General features: G+C 44.3%; 1 protein-coding gene across 1 annotated transcript; it reads right to left on the bottom strand.

Annotated features, from left to right (window-relative positions):
- Positions 1 to 5,652: 5,652 nt before the first annotated feature.
- On the bottom strand, positions 5,653 to 18,804 carry pcyox1l (prenylcysteine oxidase 1 like). Its single transcript, XM_080749061.1, has 7 exons — positions 18,526 to 18,804; positions 15,857 to 16,063; positions 15,284 to 15,458; positions 14,160 to 14,371; positions 11,007 to 11,147; positions 10,086 to 10,500; positions 5,653 to 9,038 (listed from the first exon to the last, which is right to left on the bottom strand). Exons 1-7 carry the CDS (start codon positions 18,641 to 18,643, stop codon positions 8,789 to 8,791), a joined length of 1,518 nt encoding a protein of 505 aa, XP_080605187.1. The 5' UTR covers positions 18,644 to 18,804; the 3' UTR covers positions 5,653 to 8,788.
- Between the last annotated feature and the right edge of the window lie 4,843 nt (positions 18,805 to 23,647).

Raw genomic sequence — 23,647 nt, forward strand, 5'->3', positions numbered from 1 at the left:
ATCTACATTTCAAGGACGATGGGCTGAACGTCGGGGGCTTCCTGATGGTCGCACAACCAGAGGACGTCTGTAAATCTATTGACCCACCCCCCTCCAATGGCTACGTGCTCCTCGTCGAGAAGCCCTCTGACTGTGACTTTGACCTCCTGGTCCACAATGCTCAGAAAGCCCGGTACGAGGCCGCCATCGTTCATAACGTGGACTCCAATGAATTAATCAGAATGACATACAGCTGGCGTGTTATGCTATGGCGGATGGTGCCAAACGAGCTGAAGAGCAGGGACCTCCTCGACAGGCTGACGATAAACATCCCGGCCGTGTTTGTGAGCGAGGATACCGCCAGGTCTCTGACTGCCAACTACACGCATGACAAGGGGGTATACGTTGTACGTTGTTTCCTCATCTTTGTCTCGGGTGTCCTCATAGGTGCGGTCACGCTAAGCTGTATCGTTATGTGCGTGACAACGTTTGCCCAGTACCTCCGCCAGGCCCGAAGACACAAGGCCCTGCTGAGGAAACTCCCCCTCCACAGGTACAAGACAGGGGACAGCGCGGGCGTCAACGAGTGCTCCATCTGTCTCAGCGAGTTCAAGAAGGGAGACCGGCTCCGGGTCCTGTCATGTTCTCATGCCCACCACAGTAAGTGTGTGGATCCCTGGCTGAGAATGAAGATGACGTGTCCCTGGTGCACGCAGAAGGTGGAGGGGGTGTAAACGTTCATTCATACTCCAAGGTGAGGTGAGTAGCTACTCAACAAGTGGAGGCCATCATACTTCACGGTGATGTCCTTATCGTCTCGCTCTGGTATAGATGCGTCAAACCACGCTACACAGTGGTGATCCTGTGAAACCAGGGGGGCCCAACTTCTAAAAATCAGCAAAAGCAGAGATATCTTGCACCCCATTCGAATGATATCAATGCACTGAATGGACATTTGGCACGTCTTTTCAGACCTTTAGTAGCTGAGATACGGAGCTACAGGGTAGGTTTATCACACCATTGATGACCAACGGGGCTCAATAGCTCTCCCCTATAAAATATATTTATTGACCATGACGGAGTCACAGGAGACGCCGCCGAGCGAGCGGTAGCTAGTGAATCGCCGTGTCGACCGTTGCGAAGGTTGCATGAGCCGACTCATCGCTGTTAGAAGTTGTAAACGAGGTGGAAAAAAGACAAATTCCCATTCAGTGCGTTGGGGTCGAGTGACTTGCAGCGTAGCAGTTTTCTGACTTTAGAAAACTACACTGCAGCAGGAGGGTACCCTGATACTGACAAACATCTGGCTTGCACTGGAACTTCTCAGAGCTCTCAGCAGCAAAGAGGCAAGGCCCTGCTGAAGAAACTCCCCCTCCACACAGGTACAAGACAGGGGACAGTGCTCCACCTGTTCTCAGCCAGTTCAAGAACGGAGACCGGCTCTCCAAGTCCTGTCATGTTCTCATGCCCACCACAGTAAGTATGTGGACCCCTGGCTGAGAATGAAGATGACATGTCCCTTGTGCACACAGAAGGTGGAGGGGGTGTAACCACTCAATAGTTTTACGGTGTGGCTCTGAGAAAGGTAACCATCTTTATGAATAACATAACAAATATTACTGAGTAATAAAGAGAGAAAATATATTTCTGTTACCGATCTGAACTAGAGTTCTCAACTGGCCTAAAAATTAAGACCCGGCCCCAACTGGGCCCTAACTAGGTGACTGGTAAGCATAGATTGTTGGCCCTATATCCAGTCCGAAAACGTCGGGTAGGGTTGGGTTCGGGAAGAATTTGAGAACTATCACAGAATAAAAGTAATATAAATAATAAACTTTTTTCATTGAGCCCGAGGCCCGGCCCAACTAACTAGCATACATTTTAGGCCTTTTTGCCAGACTTGCAGCAGGAAAACTATATACCGGTACATACAACTATATATAGTATACAAAACAGAAACCTTTAAAATGCTGTGCCAAATGTCAAATTTGTGTAATGTAGCATGGCAGGAAACATTAAGATTAATATTAGAAGCAGCCAGGCAATTTTCAGCAGCGATGTTAATGTGTACTGTTACTACTGTATATATTAGTGTTGTAATAATGAATAATCAAACACATAATTAAGATAACTTTTAAGATGTTGGTATTTTATTAGATAGCACATGTGGAGACAGAACCAAAGGTGAAAGTCGGGAATGCATGATGAGGAGCCCAGAATGTTGTAATTATGTGGTCAGTACGAACTGAAAAAAGAATTTACAATAAATAATTGCATTTTTTCCCTTCATCACGCGAATACCATTGGCTACATGCTGGTTAAATAGCCATGGTAATCATCATAGTGTAAAGCAACAGTAATTAGCTGAGAACAGAAGCAAGGGAGTGGTATGGTATCTTTCCAGTCCAGTATTTTAATAGAGCACATTAAAAGAGACATTTAAAGAAGCAGGGTCACAAATTAAAAAAACAATGTCCAGTGTAAAAAAAAATGGATTATGAGTGGGGCTAAATCAAATGTGTTTTGGGCAACTCAGTATTAGTGTAGGACAGTGGTTCTCTACCTTTTCAGGCTGTGGTTGAGAGGTTGAGAACCACTGATCTGACAACCGTTCAATCAGTCGACTTCAAACGTGGCGTGTGCCGTTGAGCACCAGAGGGCAGGTGACCAGGTTGTCCAGACCTGAGCACCGTCTGGGCCCATATTTGCACCCAAATAGGCCCAAATATGGATACGCCTGACATCATGTTGACGTCATCAAATACTCTATATTTGAGGTGTGCACTGCTGCACAGGATTCATTTAACAGTCAACCAGACAGACGGTTTCGAGGATAAACATCGTAGTCATGCTGTCGTTCACACAGATCACCATCTTCACTGTCGTGCTCTTTGCCTTCCTCAACCTGATACACGTAGAGGCGGACATCGCTGCTTTCACGGTCCACAACAAAACACAAAACTTTGAACACCTTCCGGCACTTTTCGGCGCAGATCTACATTTCAAGGACGATGGGCTGAACGTCGGGGGCTTCCTGATGGTCGCACAACCAGAGGACGTCTGTAAATCTATTGACCCACCCCCCTCCAATGGCTACGTGCTCCTCGTCGAGAAGCCCTCTGACTGTGACTTTGACCTCCTGGTCCACAATGCTCAGAAAGCCCGGTACGAGGCCGCCATCGTTCATAACGTGGACTCCAATGAATTAATCAGAATGACATACAGCTGGCGTGTTATGCTATGGCGGATGGTGCCAAACGAGCTGAAGAGCAGGGACCTCCTCGACAGGCTGACGATAAACATCCCGGCCGTGTTTGTGAGCGAGGATACCGCCAGGTCTCTGACTGCCAACTACACGCATGACAAGGGGGGATACGTTGTTCTCACAAGAACCATCGGCGACAACACCAACATCCTCAAAGAATGCATCAGAATTGGGCTCTCCTTGTTATCTTTCCTCATCTTTGTCTCGGGTGTCCTCATCGGTGCGGTCACGCTAAGCTGTATCGTTATGTGCGTGACAACGTTTGCCCAGTACCTCCGCCAGGCCCGAAGACACAAGGCCCTGCTGAGGAAACTCCCCCTCCACAGGTACAAGACAGGGGACAGCGCGGGCGTCAACGAGTGCTCCATCTGTCTCAGCGAGTTCAAGAACGGAGACCGGCTCCGGGTCCTGTCATGTTCTCATGCCCACCACAGTAAGTGTGTGGATCCCTGGCTGAGAATGAAGATGACGTGTCCCTTGTGCACGCAGAAGGTGGAGGGGGTGTAAACGTTCATTCATACTCCAAGGTGAGGTGAGTAGCTACTCAACAAGTGGAGGCCATCATACTTCACGGTGATGTCCTTATCGTCTCGCTCTGGTATAGATGCGTCAAACCACGCTACACAGTGCTACACAGTGGTGATCCTGTGAAACCAGGGGGGCCCAACTTCTAAAAATCAGCAAAAGCAGAGATATCTTGCACCCCATTCGAATGATATCAATGCACTGAATGGACATTTGGCACGTCTTTTCAGACCCTTAGTAGCTGAGATACGGAGCTACAGGGTAGGTTTATCACACCATTGATGACCAACGGGGCTCAATAGCTCTCCCCTATAAAATATATTTATTGACCATGACGGAGTCACAGGAGACGCCGCCGAGCGAGCGGTAGCTAGTGAATCGCCGTTGCGAAGGTTGCATGAGCCGACTCATCGCTGTTAGAAGTTGTAAACGAGGTGGAAAAAAGACAAATTCCCATTCAGTGCGTTGGGGTCGAGTGACTTGCAGCGTAGCAGTTTTCTGACTTTAGAAAACTACACTGCAGCAGGAGGGTACCCTGATACTGACAAACATCTGGCTTGCACTGGAACTTCTCAGAGCTCTCAGCAGCAAAGAGGCAAGGCCCTGCTGAAGAAACTCCCCCTCCACAGGTACAAGACAGGGGACAGTGCTCCACCTGTTCTCAGCCAGTTCAAGAACGGAGACCGGCTCTCCAAGTCCTGTCATGTTCTCATGCCCACCACAGTAAGTATGTGGACCCCTGGCTGAGAATGAAGATGACGTGTCCCTTGTGCACACAGAAGGTGGAGGGGGTGTAACCACTCAATAGTTTTACGGTGTGGCTCTGAGAAAGGTAACCATCTTTATTAATAACATAACAAATATTACTGAGTAATAAAGAGAGAAAATATATTTCTGTTACCGATCTGAACTAGAGTTCTCAACTGGCCTAAAAATTAAGACCCGGCCCCAACTGGGCCCTAACTAGGTGACTGGTAAGCATAGATTGTTGGCCCTATCCAGTCCGAAAACGTCGGGTAGGGTTGGGTTCGGGAAGAATTTGAGAACTATCACAGAATAAAAGTAATATAAATAATAAACTTTTTTCATTGAGCCCGAGGCCCGGCCCAACTAACTAGCATACATTTTAGGCCTTTTTGCCAGACTTGCAGCAGGAAAACTATATACCGGTACATACAACTATATATAGTATACAAAACAGAAACCTTTAAAATGCTGTGCCAAATGTCAAATTTGTGTAACGTAGCATGGCAGGAAACATTAAGATTAATATTAGAAGCAGCCAGGCAATTTTCAGCAGCGATGTTAATGTGTGTACTGTTACTACTGTATATATTAGTGTTGTAATGAATAATCAAACACATAATTAAGATAACTTTTAAGATGTTGGTATTTTATTAGATAGCACATGTGGAGACAGAACCGAAGGTGAAAGTCGGGAATGCATGATGAGGAGCCCAGAATGTTGTAATTATGTGGTCAGTACGAACTGAGAAAATAATTTACAATAAATAATTGCATTTTTTCCCTTCATCACGCGAATACCATTGGCTACATGCTGGTTAAATAGCCATGGTAATCATCATAGTGTAAAGCAACAGTAATTAGCTGAGAACAGAAGCAAGGGAGTGGTATGGTATCTTTCCAGTCCAGTATTTTAATAGAGCACATTAAAAGAGACATTTAAAGAAGCAGGGTCACAAATTAAAAAAAACAATGTCCAGTGTAAAAAAAAATTGGATTATGAGTGGGGCTAAATCAAATGTGTTTTGGGCAACTCAGTATTAGTGTAGGACAGTGGTTCTCTACCTTGTGTGTGACCCCCCCCCCCCCCCCAAAAAAACAAAAAAACAAAACAAAAAAAGAATCATATTTGAACTGGGGACCCTCGGTCCCAATATTCACTTGGAACATAGGAGCCGAGGCATTCAATGTTTGGTTCCACAGCTACATATTGTGAAAATAGAAGATCTACAAGCTTGTAGATCGTCTTGAGGACTGAGCATTGGTTAGACCGGGTTAACATTCTTATTTTCACTCTTTCAGATTTTCAGACAATTTGGGCAATGTTTGACCAGTATTCATAGTGTAGTTTGTTTGATGCAGTCTTATTTTATTTCTTTTTGAGGTATTAAAAAGGTCTTTAAATAAGTCCTTAAATTGTCACTTCACTGTTGGGTCAAAAATGGCAGTTCCGTGACCGTGGAGAGCAAAGGTCCGTTTCTCAATGGATTTGTCATCTAGGAGGGTTATTAAACAAATTTGGCAGGGGTATCTTTTTTTAAATGGCACCGAGTGCCGCGCTGCGAGCTTGTAGATCTGCTATTTTTTTTAAAAACGTGAAAATGTGTTCAAGTCTTTGAATATCTTTGACCCGATCATTGACCCGACTTCTAAATCCTTCCTCTAAATCAGTGGTTCTCAAACCGTTTCTTGTCAAGGACCCACAAAGTTGCAGGTATTTGGCCACGGACTCCCATCTCAAAATATGTTGTTCCAGGGACCACCCAGAAGCAAATATTTGAGTTACAAATGTTCACTTTTAAATAGATATATTCAAAGACTTGCAAAAAGAATCTTGATTTTTCAAAAATAGCAGATCTACAAGCTTGCAGCGCGGCACTCGGTGCCGCGCTGTGAGCTTGTATATCTGCTATTTTTCACCGGTTAAAGCATTCAATAATTCTAGGCCTAAATGGGTTAATGATGACAAAACAGAGACTATTCTCCTAAGGCTTTGAGGCACTGGATTCAATCATCGTAATGTTATCTCCTGTGACAGTAAAACCAAAAACCAAAAACTTGGGGTGTAATTTGTTATGCTGATCTTAACATTCAGAAGGACATAACTAATATATTCAAGACTTGCTTTATATAATCTGGGAATGCATCTAAATTTAGATGCTTCGCGTCACCGTCAAGATTCTGAAAAAGCTGGCTCATGCTTTTATTTCTATACACTTAGGTTATCTGCAGCCAGAGTATCCTGAATACGGACCAAACGGATCCCTTATCACCAGATAAACATTTCCTATAGCTACAATACGTTCTAAATCAGATTATGGTGGCTTTAGTCATTATGGTCCCCCTCTCTGGGATTCCCAACCACTTTAATTAAGGTCTACAACAAGAGCGTCTTCTTTTGAAAGCAAGATCTCTTTTTATAATACTTTGGCTAGGTTGAAAGTAAAACCTATTACTTTTTTTTTTATTGTACAGTTGTTTTATTGCAATACATTCATATGTTATCCTTTTATAGTATTGCTGTTTTTATATGCAATAACTCCATGTTCTTAACTCATATGTTCTATCATGCGACCGATTCATCAAGCACTTTACGGCCAAATTATTACCGGCATTTAGGACAATTCCCAAGTTAGGGGTCAGATTCAGCAATGTTTTTTTTTGTCAGGGATTTTGAAGGTAAGACAGAAATATAAGCCAGATTTATTCACTTTATTTATCTGGCCCATTGAGTCTACGTTTGTCTTATAAAATAGATTTGGTAGAACCGTTTATCCTGCATGAAAATGTCTGTCTAACTCAAGTTTTAGTGTTTGGAGGTTAGAGTAATGATCAGTAGCGATTTCGAGGCCGGACGCGACCAGGCGGCGTGTGGTCAATATATTTCCCACATGCACGGCACAGGACGGCACCTAACGGTGCACAAGCATGTAAACGCGTGCATGCTAGTACCCCCCACCCCGCGAATCCGCGACAACTACAAGCTAAGTACTTTAATCAGTGGCTACTACTTTGCATAACAGGTTTCTAGACTAGTGGTGAATGTGTGAGCGTCCTCATCCAATGTATAAAGCAGGACACAGCACAGACACAGCACGAGCCTATTCATATGGACATAGCCTACTTTAACACCTACAGTAGGTTTCCAGCGGTGACTGCATGTGCGTCCTCTTACATGGCTCCATTACTGTGGTATTTAGCGTTAGGCTACTGTTAAGATAAAATCTTAAGTAACAATGCATATGTAATTAAGACTAGAAAACATCGTTTTAGTTTTCCCACCATTAGATCTGCTGACATCCTTTCTTTCTAAATAGCCTCTAGAGTAGAGGCGCGTGCGTGCACGTGACGTCAATAAAAATGACCGTCCGCCCTGAAAAGAAAATCCCAAAGCACCACTGGTAATGATAGCAACCTAGCTAGCAAGGCTGCATTCCGTGCTGCAGATGTACATGACAAAAGTCAACATGTCAGAGTTTCACACACATTCTGAAGACATTATGCTATCATGCTAGTCCTCAAGGAATTGAGATATACAGTAATTGTCTTGGATCCTTGGCATTAGGGAATGAGGAAGAGAAGCATTATTTCAGTTGTTGACACAGCACCAGAGAGTAAGATTACCATTAAGATCAAGTTACTTTAACTCTGAATGCGTACAAATGGAACCAAATGGACCCATTTGTACTCTCTCAGAGTTACATCCCTGTAATGGGCCATTTGTTTCCCAACTATCAATAATTTAGCTCGAAGTTACAGACCCTCAATGATCCATTTGGTTCCTAACTATCAATAACTTAGCTGAGGACCCCCGTGGACCCCCCCGGACCCCACACTGAGAACCAGTAGTTTAAAAAGGTCTGAGGCCTTGCAGAATAGACCCAAATTTAGAGTGATCATTTTAACTCAAATATTTTCTTCTGGGGGTCCCTGGAACCAAATATTTTGAGATGGGGGTCTGTGGCCAAATACATATAATTTTGGGGGTCCTTGACATGATAAAGTTTGAGAACCACTAATCTCTCGAAACAGCCTCAGAGTCGCTACGAGAGACAGACCGATATGTGTCGCCCCTTCTTCTTTGACGATGGGTTCCCAGATTGGAGAACCACTGATATAGCAACATAAGTTATTTTCAGAAAACTGTTCCAGGGACCCCCAGAAGCAAATAGGTCTTGCCTTAAGCTAGATGCAGAATAGACACACGCAGCTCAGACCCGTTGGCAAACGCCAGGTCGCTCCTGGGACAGGCCTAGGCTTAAGAGACGTACACGGTCATAGTTCGGTCTTGATCCTGTGCATCAGGTCTTTCTGGTCCACCATGTCGGTCTGCCTGCTCCAGCGGTGGTAGGCCAGCAGGGCGATGTTCTTGGCGGCCACCGAGCTCATCTCCATGGCGCTGCCGGCCCACTCGATCCCGTTGAGGTAGTAGAGGTTGGGGTGGAGCTCCACGGGCGGCAGGCCCTGGCCGCTGCCGTAGCTGGGATAGGCCTGCCACTCTGTCACCTGCACCGAGTAGTAGGACCTGGGGGATGGGGACCATAATCGTTGTTATCGCTTTATCGTGATAAAAAAAACACTCACGATAATAATCGTATTGTGGAGATTTAATTTATCGTGAAATCGTCCTCCGTCATGCACTGGGATCAATTCACCTTTTATTTGCCGAGCTGCATATCCGGTACCATTTTAAACTCTCTATAATTGATAAAACGGACCTGGAATTAACGTACTTTTTTCACTCTCTACTACATCTCTTTGCCAAAAAATAGCCGATCTACAAGATCACAACATGCCGCGTTGAGACGCGCTGTGAGGTTGTAGATCTGCTAATTTTTGGCAAATGTTCCGCCCCAGGATAATGGATGTTGGGGATATTTTGATTATCGTGATAATATCGTAAATCGCAATTCCTTTGGTTACAATAATCGTGACATGACATTGTCATATCGTCCCGTCCCTAGTAGGACCTGGAGGAAGAAAGGACAACACCGTCAACAGTATTGTTCTCATCATGTACAAGGGACAAGGGTATCCAATATGTCCGTACACGGACAAATATGTCCGTGGCCAATTTTTTAGATTTTTTACACAACATTATAATGTTCTTATTTTGATCATAAGACCCAATTACTGAATGTTAAGACTCCAGGCCTCTTAACTAGTCTGGGATCCCTTCACTTTTCGGGGTTTGATCCGGTCGGGAGCGGAAACCACTTTGTCATGTTGGTAGTTCTCAAAGGACTACACTTTGGCCGGAAAGATCAAACCGGATTCATTTTTTACCCACAATAATTCCCCTGCGCTCAAGGACATACTTTTAGGGCCTACCAAATAAACCCCTTGTTGTGGCATAGTTTTGCTTTTGGAAAATGTGTTTGGTATATCCATCTGCTAGTCCAACTGGTAGCGACTGGCAACACTAGGCTACTCGAGAATTTTAATAGGGATTGGGGAAACAAACGGGGGGAACCAAAACAATGCAGCGCCGTTTCTTCTGCTTGTTGTTTCCGCCTAGACCAGATCAAACGGCCTGTTGTGCGAGGTTACGTGAGGTTACCTCTTAACTAACCTGAACAGAGTCTTGAGCTGGCTCTTGTCCAGCGGCCGTGGCGAGAACACCTTGTAGACGCCGGCCTCCTGCGGCTGCTTGCGGCGGAAGCCCGCCGAGATGTTGACGGGGCACACGCTGGCCGCGCTGTTGAAGAACAGCCGCTCGGCGTCCGTGGTCAGCACGCTGGCGAAGGGGAACAGCCGGGGGTCCGGGAAGCCGAAGAAGGAGGTGTTGAGGTAGCCGTGCACCACCGTGGCCACCGTGCGCTGGTAGTCGCCCGGCAGCGGGCCCAGCGGCAGCGAGAAGCCGTGGAAGTGGACCCCGGAGCCCACGCTGGCCTGCAGCGGCGTGGCCAGCACCACGATGTCATACGTCTCCGTCCCTTCCCCTCCCGCCGGCGTCGTGAAGCCCAGCTGGTACTGGACTGAGTCCCCTGAAGGGAGGAAATGTGACATTATTTTTGGGGGGGGGGTCACCAGATGATTAACTATTTTCCCATCAAACGAACGCTCGTTTATTTTTTCACACGCCCGCCATACCGAGCGGTCGTTCTTTCCCCGGCAGAGCCCGTCTGAGCAGATGAGGGGTGGCACAGGTGTCTGCAGTAGCAGCAGCTCCAGTAAAGCTAGTCTCAAATCTTGAGCACAACATAAACAATAATGGCGGCAGGATCACTTTTCTTTTCACAATGTCTGCCTCATTTGACAATTTGGCCAATGTTTAATTTCGTCATTTAAGAGGTATTAAAAAGTCCTTAAAATGTCACTTTAGAAATGTGCAGATACCCTCTATACACTTAAACCTTATGTTGGTTTGTTTACTGTTAAGTGAGAAAACAATGTTGCACTTTAAGTTAATCATCTGGGGACCCTCCCAAAATAATTTGGGGACCACCCTGGGGTGGACAGGGGACGGGGGAGATGAGAGACGCGGGCCTACCAGAGCGGACAGGGGAGATGGCGTCCACGCGGGCCAGCAGCAGGTTGGCATTAGCTTGCTTCAGCAGCCCAGAGCAGACCAGCTTGTTGCCTCCTTCCACTGCCCACAGGTTGGTCTGGGCACCAGCTAGAGACACAGCACCTGGGATGGACACATGCACAACATGTATGCACACACACGCACGCACGCACGCACGCACGCACGCACGCACGCACGCACGCACGCACACACACACACACACACACACACACACACACACACACACACACACACACACACACACACACAGACAGACAGACAGACAGACAGACAGACAGACATGACTAGTTTTAAATATATTGAAGGTCTCAGAGGCACTTGCCCGTCGGGAAAGTACAGGTCATGTTTTACTTGCCCAAAAAGTAAATTGTCCATTATAAAGGTACATTTTTAATTACTGTTCAACTTTACACTGTAACACAGTGTAGCAACAGCGAAAACAGCATTATAGGTAAACAATGCTCTTATTTAACATTCCACAGTCCAGAAGACTCTCTGGCTACGTTCAGGTGTTTAGACAGATATCTCGTGTTGTGTTCATAGACAGTTGCGTCCCCTCTCAAACGACCACTTGCCCGACCACAAAAAACAAGGATTTTGTGGTTCCAGTTCCGAACCAACTTTTACGGTTCGGAACCAACTCTGGTTCTCGGTGGAAAAGCAGACCTCTGGTTCATCCCACAGGCTGGAGGAAGAACCAGAACCGGTTCTTTGCCGGAGGAAAAGGCCCCTTAGACGCTTTCAGGAAGTAACCAAAAATACACAGGGAAGGCATATTTGCACATTATAACCACACCCGGTGGTATATGTTAACTCCATAGACACATACAAAACAGAAAAAGTATGGCACCACCTCTTTAACCCATTTAGGCCTGAACACAATATGACGCAATATGTCATGCTTTAAATATAAAAAAATAGCAGATATACAAGCTCACAGCGCGGCACCGAGTGCCGCACTGCGAGCTTGTAGATCTGCTATTTTTGAAAAATCGTGAAAATTAGAATTTTGACCCGATTCTTTAAGTGTCTTTTGAATCCTTCTAAAGTTTTTTTGAAAAATCTATGTTTCTATGTCAGCAATCTGGCCAGCCATCGTCAAAGAAAAGGTCCTTCTTAAGTTAGTTCAGTTAGTCTGTTCTCGAGAGACTACTATGTCAGTGGTTCTCAAACCTTTTCATGTGAAGGACCCCCAAAATGATATTTATTTGGCCACGGACCCCCCCATCTCAAAATATCTAGTTCCAGGGACCACCCAGAAGCAAAATTTGAGTTACAAACGTTCGCTTTGAAAATACATATATTCAAAGATTTGCACACATTTTCACGACTTTTTCAAAAATAGCAGATCTACAAGCTCGCAGCGCGGCACTCGGTGCCGCGCTGTGAGCTTGTATATCTGCTATTTTTCACTGGTTAAAGCAGTCAATAATTCTAGGCCTAAATGGGTTTTTAAGTCCCCACAGACGCTTTACATTGGGGGAGCACTAAGAAAAGGCTGAGACTGTGGAATAATAGTGACTTGTCACCCCTCTCCTCTCCCTCCCACTGACCTACGAATGAATAATAGTGAATAATAGTGACTTGTCACCCCTCTCCTCTCCCTCCCACTGACCTACGAATGAATAATAGTGAATAATAGTGACTTGGCACCCCTCTCCTCTCCCTCCCACTGACCTACGAATGAATAATAGTGAATAATAGTGATCCTCTCCCTCCCACTGACCTACGAATGAATAATAGTGAATAATAGTGACTTGGCACCCCTCTCCTCTCCCTCCCACTGACCTACGAATGAATAATAGTGAATAATAGTGACTTGGCACCCCTCTCCTCTCCCTCCCACTGACCTACGAATGAATAATAGTGAATAATAGTGACTGGGCACCCCTCTCCTCTCCCTCCCACTGACCTACGAATGAATAATAGTGAATAATAGTGACTTGTCACTAGGCCCCTGCAAGCCCGACGGGACCCGACCAGGGCCCGGCCCGGCCCGCCAAAACGGGCCGGGCTTGGGCTCGTTTCGAAACTCACCAACGGGCCTAGGGTCGGGCCCGGGCTTAGAACCATGCTCGGAACATTTCGCGCTGTGAATTTCACACATGACGTCTCTGTGTGTGCGCTTAGCTAGAATGGAGTGTGGTGTGTGAGTGAGTGCTGCCTCCCATAGCCTTCTAGGCTAATAGCCTTCTAGGCTATGGGTTCTATCCGTATCTATAGCAACCACGGCTCTGATTGGTCGTGACATGAGTACATTAGCCAATGGAGAGCCGCAACGAGCCGAGGGCTTGACGGCTTTTCTTTCTTCTCACAGTCACACAAGTCTACTCTGCGACTCTGCGAACACAGCGAGACTAGAACATTAGGAGCACTACTGCAGTTTCACCCATTTCACCGTCATTTCTCAAATAAATCGCCCTGTAATGATTCCCCGACCTCCCGAGTCCCGTATCAGTTACGGGATGCGTGCGACGATACTCTGTATTTTACGAGATGGCCACGGGCGGCAAGCCGACAATAATATCAATATCTAATTGCTGTGAAGATATACAGTAACATAACAAACGGTGGGTGGAGGAAGATTTCTTGCGATGTGATGTGTGTGTAATTACTTGCTGTGCTGTTGTGTTGTGTTGTGTTGTGTTGTGTTGACTTCTTTCTTTTAATCAGAGCGCAAGACGAGCACAGCTATAGAGGGCTGTACATACATCTCTCAGTCTCCGTCCTCTCCGACCATAGTTTTCGTCGGAAAGTTTCGACTTTCTGACGTGCGTGCAGCTTTCCGAACTCAAATTAGGAGTAATCCTTTTCAGAAGTTGCAAGAGATGTCATTTTGTAGTTGAACTGGACCTTTCCGACGCAAATTTCGGTGGTCTGTGACAGTATGGACTCCCCTTGAGAATGTAGCTGCAGCAGCGCGCAGCGCACACAAATAATTAATTAATAATAAGGTGACGGGCTTCGGGCCGGGCTCGGGCTTTAAATAGCAGCACCAAACGGGCCACGGGCCGGGCCTGGACTGAAGTCCACGGGCCAGGGCCGGGCCCGGGCCCACATTTTAGGCCCGTGCAGGGGCCTACTTGTCACCCCTCTCCTCTCCCTCCCACTGACCTACGAATGCAGGGATGCTGACATTCTGTCCGTAGTTGACCCTCATGATAGGTGCGATCACCTCGTCTATGAAGCGCTGGGACACGCCCAGCTCCAGCAGCGAATCAGAGAGTGGTCGCCGGGTCATGTTGATGAAGCCACTCCCACCCAGCGAGGCCAGCAGCTCCTCCACTGAGCTGAAGGCGTAGCCGTGAGCCTGGTACTTATAGATCCTACAACACGCATGCACGCATGCGCACACACACGCACGCACACACACACACACACACGCACACACGCACACACGCACGCACGCACGCACGCACGCGTGCACACACGCACGCACGCGCGCGCACGCACGCACGCGCGCACGCACGCACGCACGCACACACACACACACACACACACAGGCATATTAGAACTAGATGTGGAGTAGGCTACTACAATCGATAATTTTTTAGCGTTTGGTCTTAGGGTTAGGCATAGTTTTAATGAGGATAGGGTTAGGGTTCACCAGGTTAGCATACACCAGGTTAGCATTCACCAGGTTAGCATTCACCAGGTTAACATTCACCAGCATCGGGCTAATGGGATGTTGTAATATCGCTATAAGCCCGACATGACCTTCTATGATCTAAATCTAAGTCTCAATAGAAGAGCAGGGAAACAAAATACAACCATCCCAATTGTATGTTATATCCATTAAGTTTGGACAAAATTACATTTTAATCATAAAAAAAGTGATATAGTGCTGCTTTAAATGAACCCAATAATCCAAAAAGATATATATTTTTCTAATACTGTACCAACGATATTTTTTTTATCATTTAAGCCCTGTTTCATACTTTGTTGTCCACGAGAAGAAAAGAAAAGTAGATAAAGAGGGCAATATGGAGAGGCGAGGAGTGGAATGCTCCCCGTTTTTTGCAAAAGGTTCATGCCCCCAGTCACTGCGTCCACTCCTCGCGTGACAGAGATGGCGGAGGCGCGCGTCCGTCGCCATCACCGAATACAAGCGCTCCTTTTCCTTGCAGCCCCCCGCGTCCCCACCGTTGTGCTTAGGGTCATTGGGAAAAAACGTGGACGAGAGAGAGGGAGAGACACAAGTAACTAGGATTGTGTCGGGAGCGTAACACCAGCCTGACCTCATGAACTTCTCCATGATCTCCTCCACCCACATCTGCAGGCGGATGAAGCTGATTCCGTAGCGCCACCACAGACGGAACAGGTCCAGCAGGTACCAGTCCGTCTCCTCCAGGATCACCTCCTCGCCGTTAAACACCGCCGTCTTGCCCGCCACGCTGCGCCGGTACTTCAGACCTGACCAGGGCAGACACATGCACGCGTACACACACACCATGCATGTGCACGGGTAGAAAACACATACACACATCACATACAATACCGTAACCTTTCAGGAAATTGTATTAGCATATTTGTACACGTTGCAGCCCTTTCAATTGTGAACAAGTCAAAAAAGAAGAAGAAAAAGAAAAGAAAAAAAAAAAAAAAACATTGTATAGCGCTAGTATCTTGTCCTGAATAGTACTACTAAGTAAAACAGGGGTTCCTAAACTTTTTAGCTTGGGGACCCAAACTAGGGAAAATAGCCGAACACATCGCGAAGCGATGCGTTGTGAGCTTGTAGATCGGCTTGTAGTAAGGATTTAGAAGACATTTTTAGGTATTTTTCAGGTCTTAATTTCAGATCAACTAACCAAGTTGTTTGACAAAGTCCTGCATGTGGAGGTTGAGGGAGTGGATGATGGATCCCCCAGACTCGTAGTCCTGGTGGTTGACGGTCACCGTGGCCAGACGGCCTCCCACCTGGGCCTTCTCGTACACGTCCAACTGGACCTCAGGGCCAAAGTGCTGGCGCAGGAAGTGCGCTGTGGCACTGCCGCCTATCCCCGCACCCACCACCGCTGGACCACGCACACACAAGACAGAGAGACAGGACTTTAAGCAACGCCGGCTATGGCAGTCCGCTACGGTAACCGGACATGGATCAGTGCTCGAAATATAAACCTGCCTGTCATCGCAGCCCTTCCTACAACAGCAGAAGCTACCTTTCCACGTAGTGTCTACTGTCAACAACGTCTGCTGCATATAGACGCGTCACAATGGGAACCAAAGAGTTCAGTGAAAGGGGTGGGAACCCGTCGGCGACAATAAGCCAGCAGTTTCTTTATTGCTATTTACAGTAACACTTCTAGCCCCCATAAGTCACATCCAACCATGAAAGATTGCGTTGTATCTTGGGAATGGGCTTATTATGTGTAAAATTACATATTTAGACACTTGTACGCATGCCCCCAACCACTGAAATAAGAATCTCTAAAACAATAAAAATAAGTAAATTAAATCAATTTAACACTCATCTTTTATATTCTTGTTGTGAAAAACTAAAGTTGTCCTTTAACGACTTTGACTGCCCCGGACCACTGGTTGAAAACAACTGCCCTACTTGATTGTAATACAGCGTCACACAAAAGCATTAACAGTAGTAGATCCGCAAGCTCCATGCGTGGCACGAAACGTCTTTTGAACTTGTAGATCTGCTACTTTTGCTATTTTAGAATTTGAATCCTGAAAAGTAACATTTTTGGACAATGGATATATGGGGTTTCTGACCAACAGAGACGATATCAGGGTTGCAACTGTATGTGTTCGAAAAGGTCTGGTCACGTCAACTCACCCTATATTTTATCTTTCATCAACATTTTAGGACAAATGAAGTAGAATCTGTTTCTGCTGCTTCTTTGTAGAAGATTTGACTAAATGAAGAAATACATAGAGCATGTACACTACAGTATACGTTACTGTGTCATTAAGGTTTGGAGAAAACGTGACAATGTAAAATTCCTACTTATTAACTATGGATTGGAGGGACGTTTTAGAGACATAATGAACATAACATTATTTAGTATAAATTCTCAAAAAAAAAATTTAATTCATAAAGGATCCTTGTCAATAACTTTAAGAATATGTGGGATAATACAATTTTATTATCCCACAGCTTATTCAACATTAACTACACAACATCTGGGTTAATTTTTAATCAACTTTTCACTGAATTATTGAGTCTGCAGTGGGGCAGACAGAGAGATGCGCTCATGATTTAGAATGCAGATCAAGCTTTTTTTTTTGTAAATATCTTTATTCATATCAGACAAGTTTTAACAGTTTCACAATATAAGTCAGAGTGGTTATAACATGATTTCTTTCATTTTCACTCCTTCCCATCCCCCCTTCACATCTATCGTCTTGATAGAACGATACATTTTAAAATTGCAGAATCGACTATCGATAATCGATTCTGCAATATAGCCTACTTTGAATGACTCCTTAGTCCTAGTTACACGTCTTTGGAAAGGATCATTTCCAAAGATGCATGGATCAGATTGTAAATAGGATATATTGTATATTGTCAGTCAGATTGATACCCCGAACACAAGCTCAGGCTAACGTTAGCCAGATTGATAGATATAGGCCTACTTGGCAATTTATCATTTTTTGTAACACACCATTGCCCGGAATGCAGTCACATATTGTGATGGAGGTTATGTTGTATGTTGACCTATTCTCAACCACGCTCCGGTGTACTTATAGTGCTATTGATTGGAGAGACTTATTATTTAACTCTGATGATGCACAAATGCAACCAAACAGACTAATATGAGACTTATATGAGATACTTAAATGGTTTCCTGTGGAAATAAGCTTAGTATTTTCATGGATCTCCTTTTAGTAGTACCAGTGAACTGTACCGTCACGAAACTGTACCTTTTCCTATGCAAACTTCTATTAAAGTCTTCAATCAAACAATCAATCAAAACCATTTGGTTGCATGGGTCCAGGGCATAGACTGTAGAAAAATAGGTCCAGGGCAGGAATTCCAGGGAGGCCATGGCCGTCTGCGCCCCTCAGTTTGGCCTTGTGCCCCTCCAAATAATGTCATGCCCTGAGGCCACAGTGGCCTTAATAGCAGCTGACTGTACCACTTCTTCCTCTGTCTCTGCCTTGTCAATATATAGACACCAGTGTCTCGTTCTTGTCATGTAGACACGAGTGTCTTTTGTGGAGTCCCCATTTTTAAACCAATTCAGTATCTTTGATTTGTGCAGGGCTGATTGTAAATACCAATGTATTTATTTCACAGCAGGTAGTCTACATAGCCAGGCTATTTCATTATTAACCCTTAAATTCAATTATTTATTTCAATGGACTAAATCGTGATTTATTTGATGGCCTTCCTGCACTGGCATTTGGTTACCGGTCACCAAAAAATTGACCCATTTGGTTCACAGCAACAATCGTATCGGACTGGACGGTGGGATCTAAACTTTCTGCTCTTCAATATTTTATCTCTCTCTCCCCTACTTGCCTATTTTAGACGGCGGAGCTCCGTCCAGCTGAGCTGATCCCAGGTCAGCGTGGAGGACCGACGCCCCCATCATCAGGACCAGAAGGAGCAGCATGGGAGGCAGCCAGAGCAGCATCATGGTGGCCGAGAGAGAACACACACACCCCGGCCCCGGGGAGCACACAAACACCGTGCTGCAAGCCAAGGGCGGCGATCACTGCATTGTAATACAATACGTCTATCTAGTCCTTTATTTAAACACAACAGAACTATTAGGCTGTTATGATTAATTCTACCGTAGCTTTTCAACTCTCTAACTATGAGGTTCCTTCCTATGAATATTATTTATGAATCTGGCGCAGGATCTCAGATTAAGAGTGATTTAAAAGCATTTTAAAGATATGGTGAGGTTGGTAGAATGATGCTGCAGATCAGATGTCAGACTTGCAGTGCAGTGCAGTCATCCTGTCCTGTGCAACATCCGGCAACATTGAGGTCACGTGACCTAATCATTCGACCAATCGCATCTGGCTGCGCTTGGACGCAGTCAGGATCAGGATGTAGACTAGTAAGACTACTGTAGTCAGGCTCCTGAGAATAACAAAAGTATGCGCTTTACTGTGTTGCCATATTTCTTAACAAGTCCATGACCATGTTATGTTATATAAATGTACATAAATGCCATGGGTTTATTCCGAGGAGTCTGTCGGAGGAGATGACATAATTGCATTGCATATAGTGACTGCTGTGAAGTATGGTTTATATTCTTGGAACAGAATGTAATGGGTAGGGTTAGAGGCTTTTCCAGGTGGGACAAAAATGTGCTGTAAAGTTTAAAGTGTTTGAACCAAACTGGTGCAATATAAAATAGGTTATAGGCTACTTATAGGCTACTAAACGAACCCACTGTTTTACACCTGCAAACCTGTGATGTGACAATACAGATGATTCTGAATGACCAAATTAAATTGTTGCTTTATCAAGTATTCAACTTCAGTGCGTTGATTTCAATGCCATTTGCATTAGTCATAACAAACCCATTGATAAATGAACTATTAGGGTTTAATTACTACTAAAGCAGAGGGTAATATGTGCAACACCACCACCTCCTGTACATAATCCGTTACTACAATAATTAACGACCACTACAATCTGATAAAAATCTTTTAGCTCATGACAGTAACATCAAAGAGAGCACTGCCTGCATCTTGACTGTTTGTACTTTTATAGCCATTGTTTTTTGTCTAAAAGCGAGACCACAATTGTTTCGCAGGAACAATCTTTTCTAGTGTACTTTTATTGTGGAGACCAGTAAACAAGTGAATATATGTGACCGAACACAGCTAGTCATTGATTTTTTTTTTTTTTTTTTTCATTTTAATTTTTTCATCATAGCTACAAAATGATATATTGGTTGTGAAGATTGACCCAACAGTTTTGTAGATATGGCTTATAGAGTTATGCCATGCAGAAATACTAGATCTGAGAAATTCAGCCTTTTAGATAAAATGTAACCTGCAAAATGTGAGGTTTCTCTTCACATTAATTTAAAAAAGTCTTATGTACATGCAGAGTTAAGCTCTGGCATTTAAGTGAAATGTAGCCTGATATTTATGAAATGCTTTTGTGGCTTTATCACATTTTAGAAAAAAAAAAGTAATTTCAGGGCTGGTCTAAAGCTGTGCTTTCCGAAATGACTGCCCCTCTTCTATGCTGGGTCACATATGTACTTTTATTGAAGAGACCAGTAAACACGTGAATATATTGAATGTACTTTTATTGTGGAGTTCAAAATAGTACAAGTCAGCAGGTTGAATCGGACCATCCACTCATTAGGGACAGACTGGACGAAGAACACAGACAGAGGGATAAAGATCTGTACATGGCTTGTTAGACCATAGTTTACCGGCGTAACGGTTTGTAATTACACAGGGGTAGGGACCTCTGGGCTCATTGTCCCCCCACTTGGTGTAGCTGACTTTGGAACCATCAGTCCAAGCCCACGACCAGCCCCCCACATAAAGGTCATGCAGTCCAATCCAGGTGAATCTCTGTTGAGGGTCAAAGTTCTTGATGAGCAACAGGACATGGTTGGACTCGTCTAGATTGTGGATGGACACCAGGTTGCCACCTAGAGACACACAGTTCTTCTCCGCGTTGCCAAAGGTCATGGGTGTAGAGACGTACGTGTAGCAGCGGCCGTTGGACAAGTACCAGAACATTGGACAGGATCCAGTTTCTAACTGCACCTCGGCCGAGGAAGCAGCGTCCAGGGTGCCTGCACACACACAAACACACACACACACACACACACACACACACACACACACACACACACACACACACACACACACACACACACACACACACACACAGAGAAATAAAGGTGACCATGTTGGCATAGATAGACTAACCATTTTTGCTACAAAATGCTGCATTTACTGTATACACTCACACACAGAGTTACATTTGCAGATGTTACAGTGCACTTATGTTTGAGATAAAAAAGCTTCTGTAAAATATGGGTATAAATGTATACCATTCTGGGGGTCAGTGGATCTTGGGTTGGGGTCATCTTTGCCAGATTGGAAATGTTGACTTATCATGCCGGAGGCCATGGAGATAAAGCTGTGAAGATAGCCTGCCCGAGACAGAAGACAGCTGTTAGTCCAATGACTCCAACTGTAAACAAATGACTTTTTCCACAGTTAATTCAACACCTATGTTAATATGTAGAGTCATTTTGATGACCCTGCATTAAAATAACATAATACAGAATACAATGACATCAATGTAAAATTATAGGCCTATTACTGAAATAGTGAATGAAACATGAATCACATTGTTTCACAATGACTCATGTGAAATGTAATTGTCAGTCACTCTGTTATAGGCACACTAATAGTTGTGGGCTCGCCTGGAAGGCGAGCACACGTATGTTATCTTCATTGTGGGCTCGCCTGGAAGGCGAGCACACGTATGTTATCTTCATTATTGTGGGCTCGCCAGTACCTGGCGAGCACACTTTAGATATTGTCATTATTTATTTATTTATTTGTTTATCTAGTAAGTAGACGGGATTTTCGGTTCCTTTCTACTCCTACATACTTAGTGAGAAAATGAAAATAAAAACATCAATGTGTTCAGTTTACAGTGGCGAAGTGTGCTATCATTTTCTATAGCAATCGGCCAAATGGTGGCGCTGTAGGAAGCCTTCGAAAGTGCGATCTTTGAACAGGTATAGCTCATGCTGTGTTTTAGGTACAGCCATGAAACCTGTATACACGTATGCGTCTCCTCATGCCGAACAACTTTTACCCTCTAACTTTTGACCTCTGACCTTTAGGTCTCCCACAATTCGGAATTATATGAAAAACAGTAAAAATCTATCTCCTCCTGGGATTTTCGCGTCAAGTGCACGAAACTTTTTTTCACATGAACTTTGAACCTATATCTACACAGGCTATGTGGTGAGAAGTTTGTACGTTAAATAATGATTTTTTAATAATTCAATATATGTTGCGGTTTTATGCAAATTATTCTTCGGCCTCTAAATCATACATGCAAAGTTACACGTTCATGGCATTTGGCAAAGATGTGGAGGGTTAGTCAAAGTATCACTGAAACCAATTTTATTCCAATTGGCCAAAGGGGGGCGCTATACGAAGCGTCTGAAAATTCAAACTTCAAACAGGCATAAGTCATGACTCGTTTCGTTTGAAGACATGCAACTTGTTACACGCGTGCTTTGACTCAAGCGGAAGACATCTGTGTTGTTGTTAAGTAAGCTCCGCCCTTCGATTTTCCGCCATTTTGAGCAGTTTGTAAAACGCGTAAACCCGCTTTTATTCTGGAATTTTCGCGTCACGTGCACAAAACTTTTTTTACGTGAACTTTGGACCGATATCTAAAGATCTGTCAGATCGGATTTCTTTAACATTGAAACATGCTTTTTTAAATAATTCAAACAATATTGCAGTTTTATGCAAATTATTCTTCTGCCTCTAAAACATACATACAAAGTCACATTTTCATGACAAAATAGTGTAGAGGGTTAGTTCAAATATCACTGAAACCAATCTTACCCCAAATGGCCAAAGGGGGGCGCTATATAATTTTGAGCAGTTTGTAAAACGCTTAAACCCGTTTTTATTCTAGGATTTTTTTTGCAATTTGCATGAAACATTCTACACGCAATCTAAGGACCTTTATCTAACATGCCTATGAAGTGCACACAAAAAAAATATAAAATAATAATAATAAATCTAGCTGCAAGCAGCGATAAAGTGGCCAAAGCCAAAAACACCTCAAATCATGAACACAGCCTGCAATGTGCGTGAAATCTTGCAAGCACATTCCCAATAGGTCAAGGAACAGATACCACCCTTCTCACATTGGCCTGTTATAGCGCCACCAGCGGGTCAACTTTTGCATAACACATTTTTGGAACAAAATGGACCAATCTTTGACGTCAGTAACGTCAAAGTGAGCACTGCCTGCGATCTTGACATTTTGTACTTTTATAGCCATTGTTTTCTGGCTTGAAGCGAGCCCACAATTGTTTCGAAGGAACAATATTTTTCTAGTTTATTTATATACTAGTCAGTATCTCCTCAATATTTTGGCGCGCTTCATCTCTTAAACGCTTACACCTTTCAACACCATTCAAATTTTTATGTGTTCAGCTTACTGATGACAAGTGTGCTTGTATTTTTGGTTTTGAAATGTTTTGTAGTATAAATATAAAAAAATAAAAATGTTTAACTTTAAGCACCCAATGCATTTCCAATGGGTTTAGAGTGGAGAGAAGGATAATAGACCCATGTTTATGTTAAGGCGCTGTGGCTGCAGTGTTCACACTTCAGATATGCTATCTATATCATTGCGTTCACACAGGTCTGCTCTCTGATTTGATCCAAATGTCTAAGCTGTGTGATGTATAAAACTATAGTTATAGTTAAAACTATAAATAAATGTCCCTCTCCACTCTACTGATTACACAGCTGTGATCAAGAATCAAGTCCGGGCGATGGGATGTAAATCCCATAGCCATATATCCTAGAGCCCGCAGGGACAGTCAGCCATATTAGTGGTTGTTGTTGGTTGTCAGGGAGATATCAAAACCAATGCATTTCCAAGTCAG

This window comes from Nannobrachium achirus (assembly GCF_963921795.1).
Source record: "Nannobrachium achirus genome assembly, chromosome: 19".
NCBI classification, from domain to species: domain Eukaryota; kingdom Metazoa; phylum Chordata; class Actinopteri; order Myctophiformes; family Myctophidae; genus Nannobrachium; species Nannobrachium achirus.

Bases quoted from the DNA above. Each gene is read 5' to 3' on its own strand.
- pcyox1l (XM_080749061.1), bottom strand. From the start codon at position 18,643: ATGATGCTGCTCTGGCTGCCTCCCATGCTGCTCCTTCTGGTCCTGATG. The intron at 11,148-14,159 runs GTCAGTGGGAGG...TGTCCATCCCAG, and splicing joins CAGCATCCCTGCATTCGTAG to GTGCTGTGTCTCTAGCTGGT. The intron at 9,039-10,085 runs GTTAGTTAAGAG...CCCATCCCCCAG, and splicing joins CAGCTCAAGACTCTGTTCAG to GTCCTACTACTCGGTGCAGG.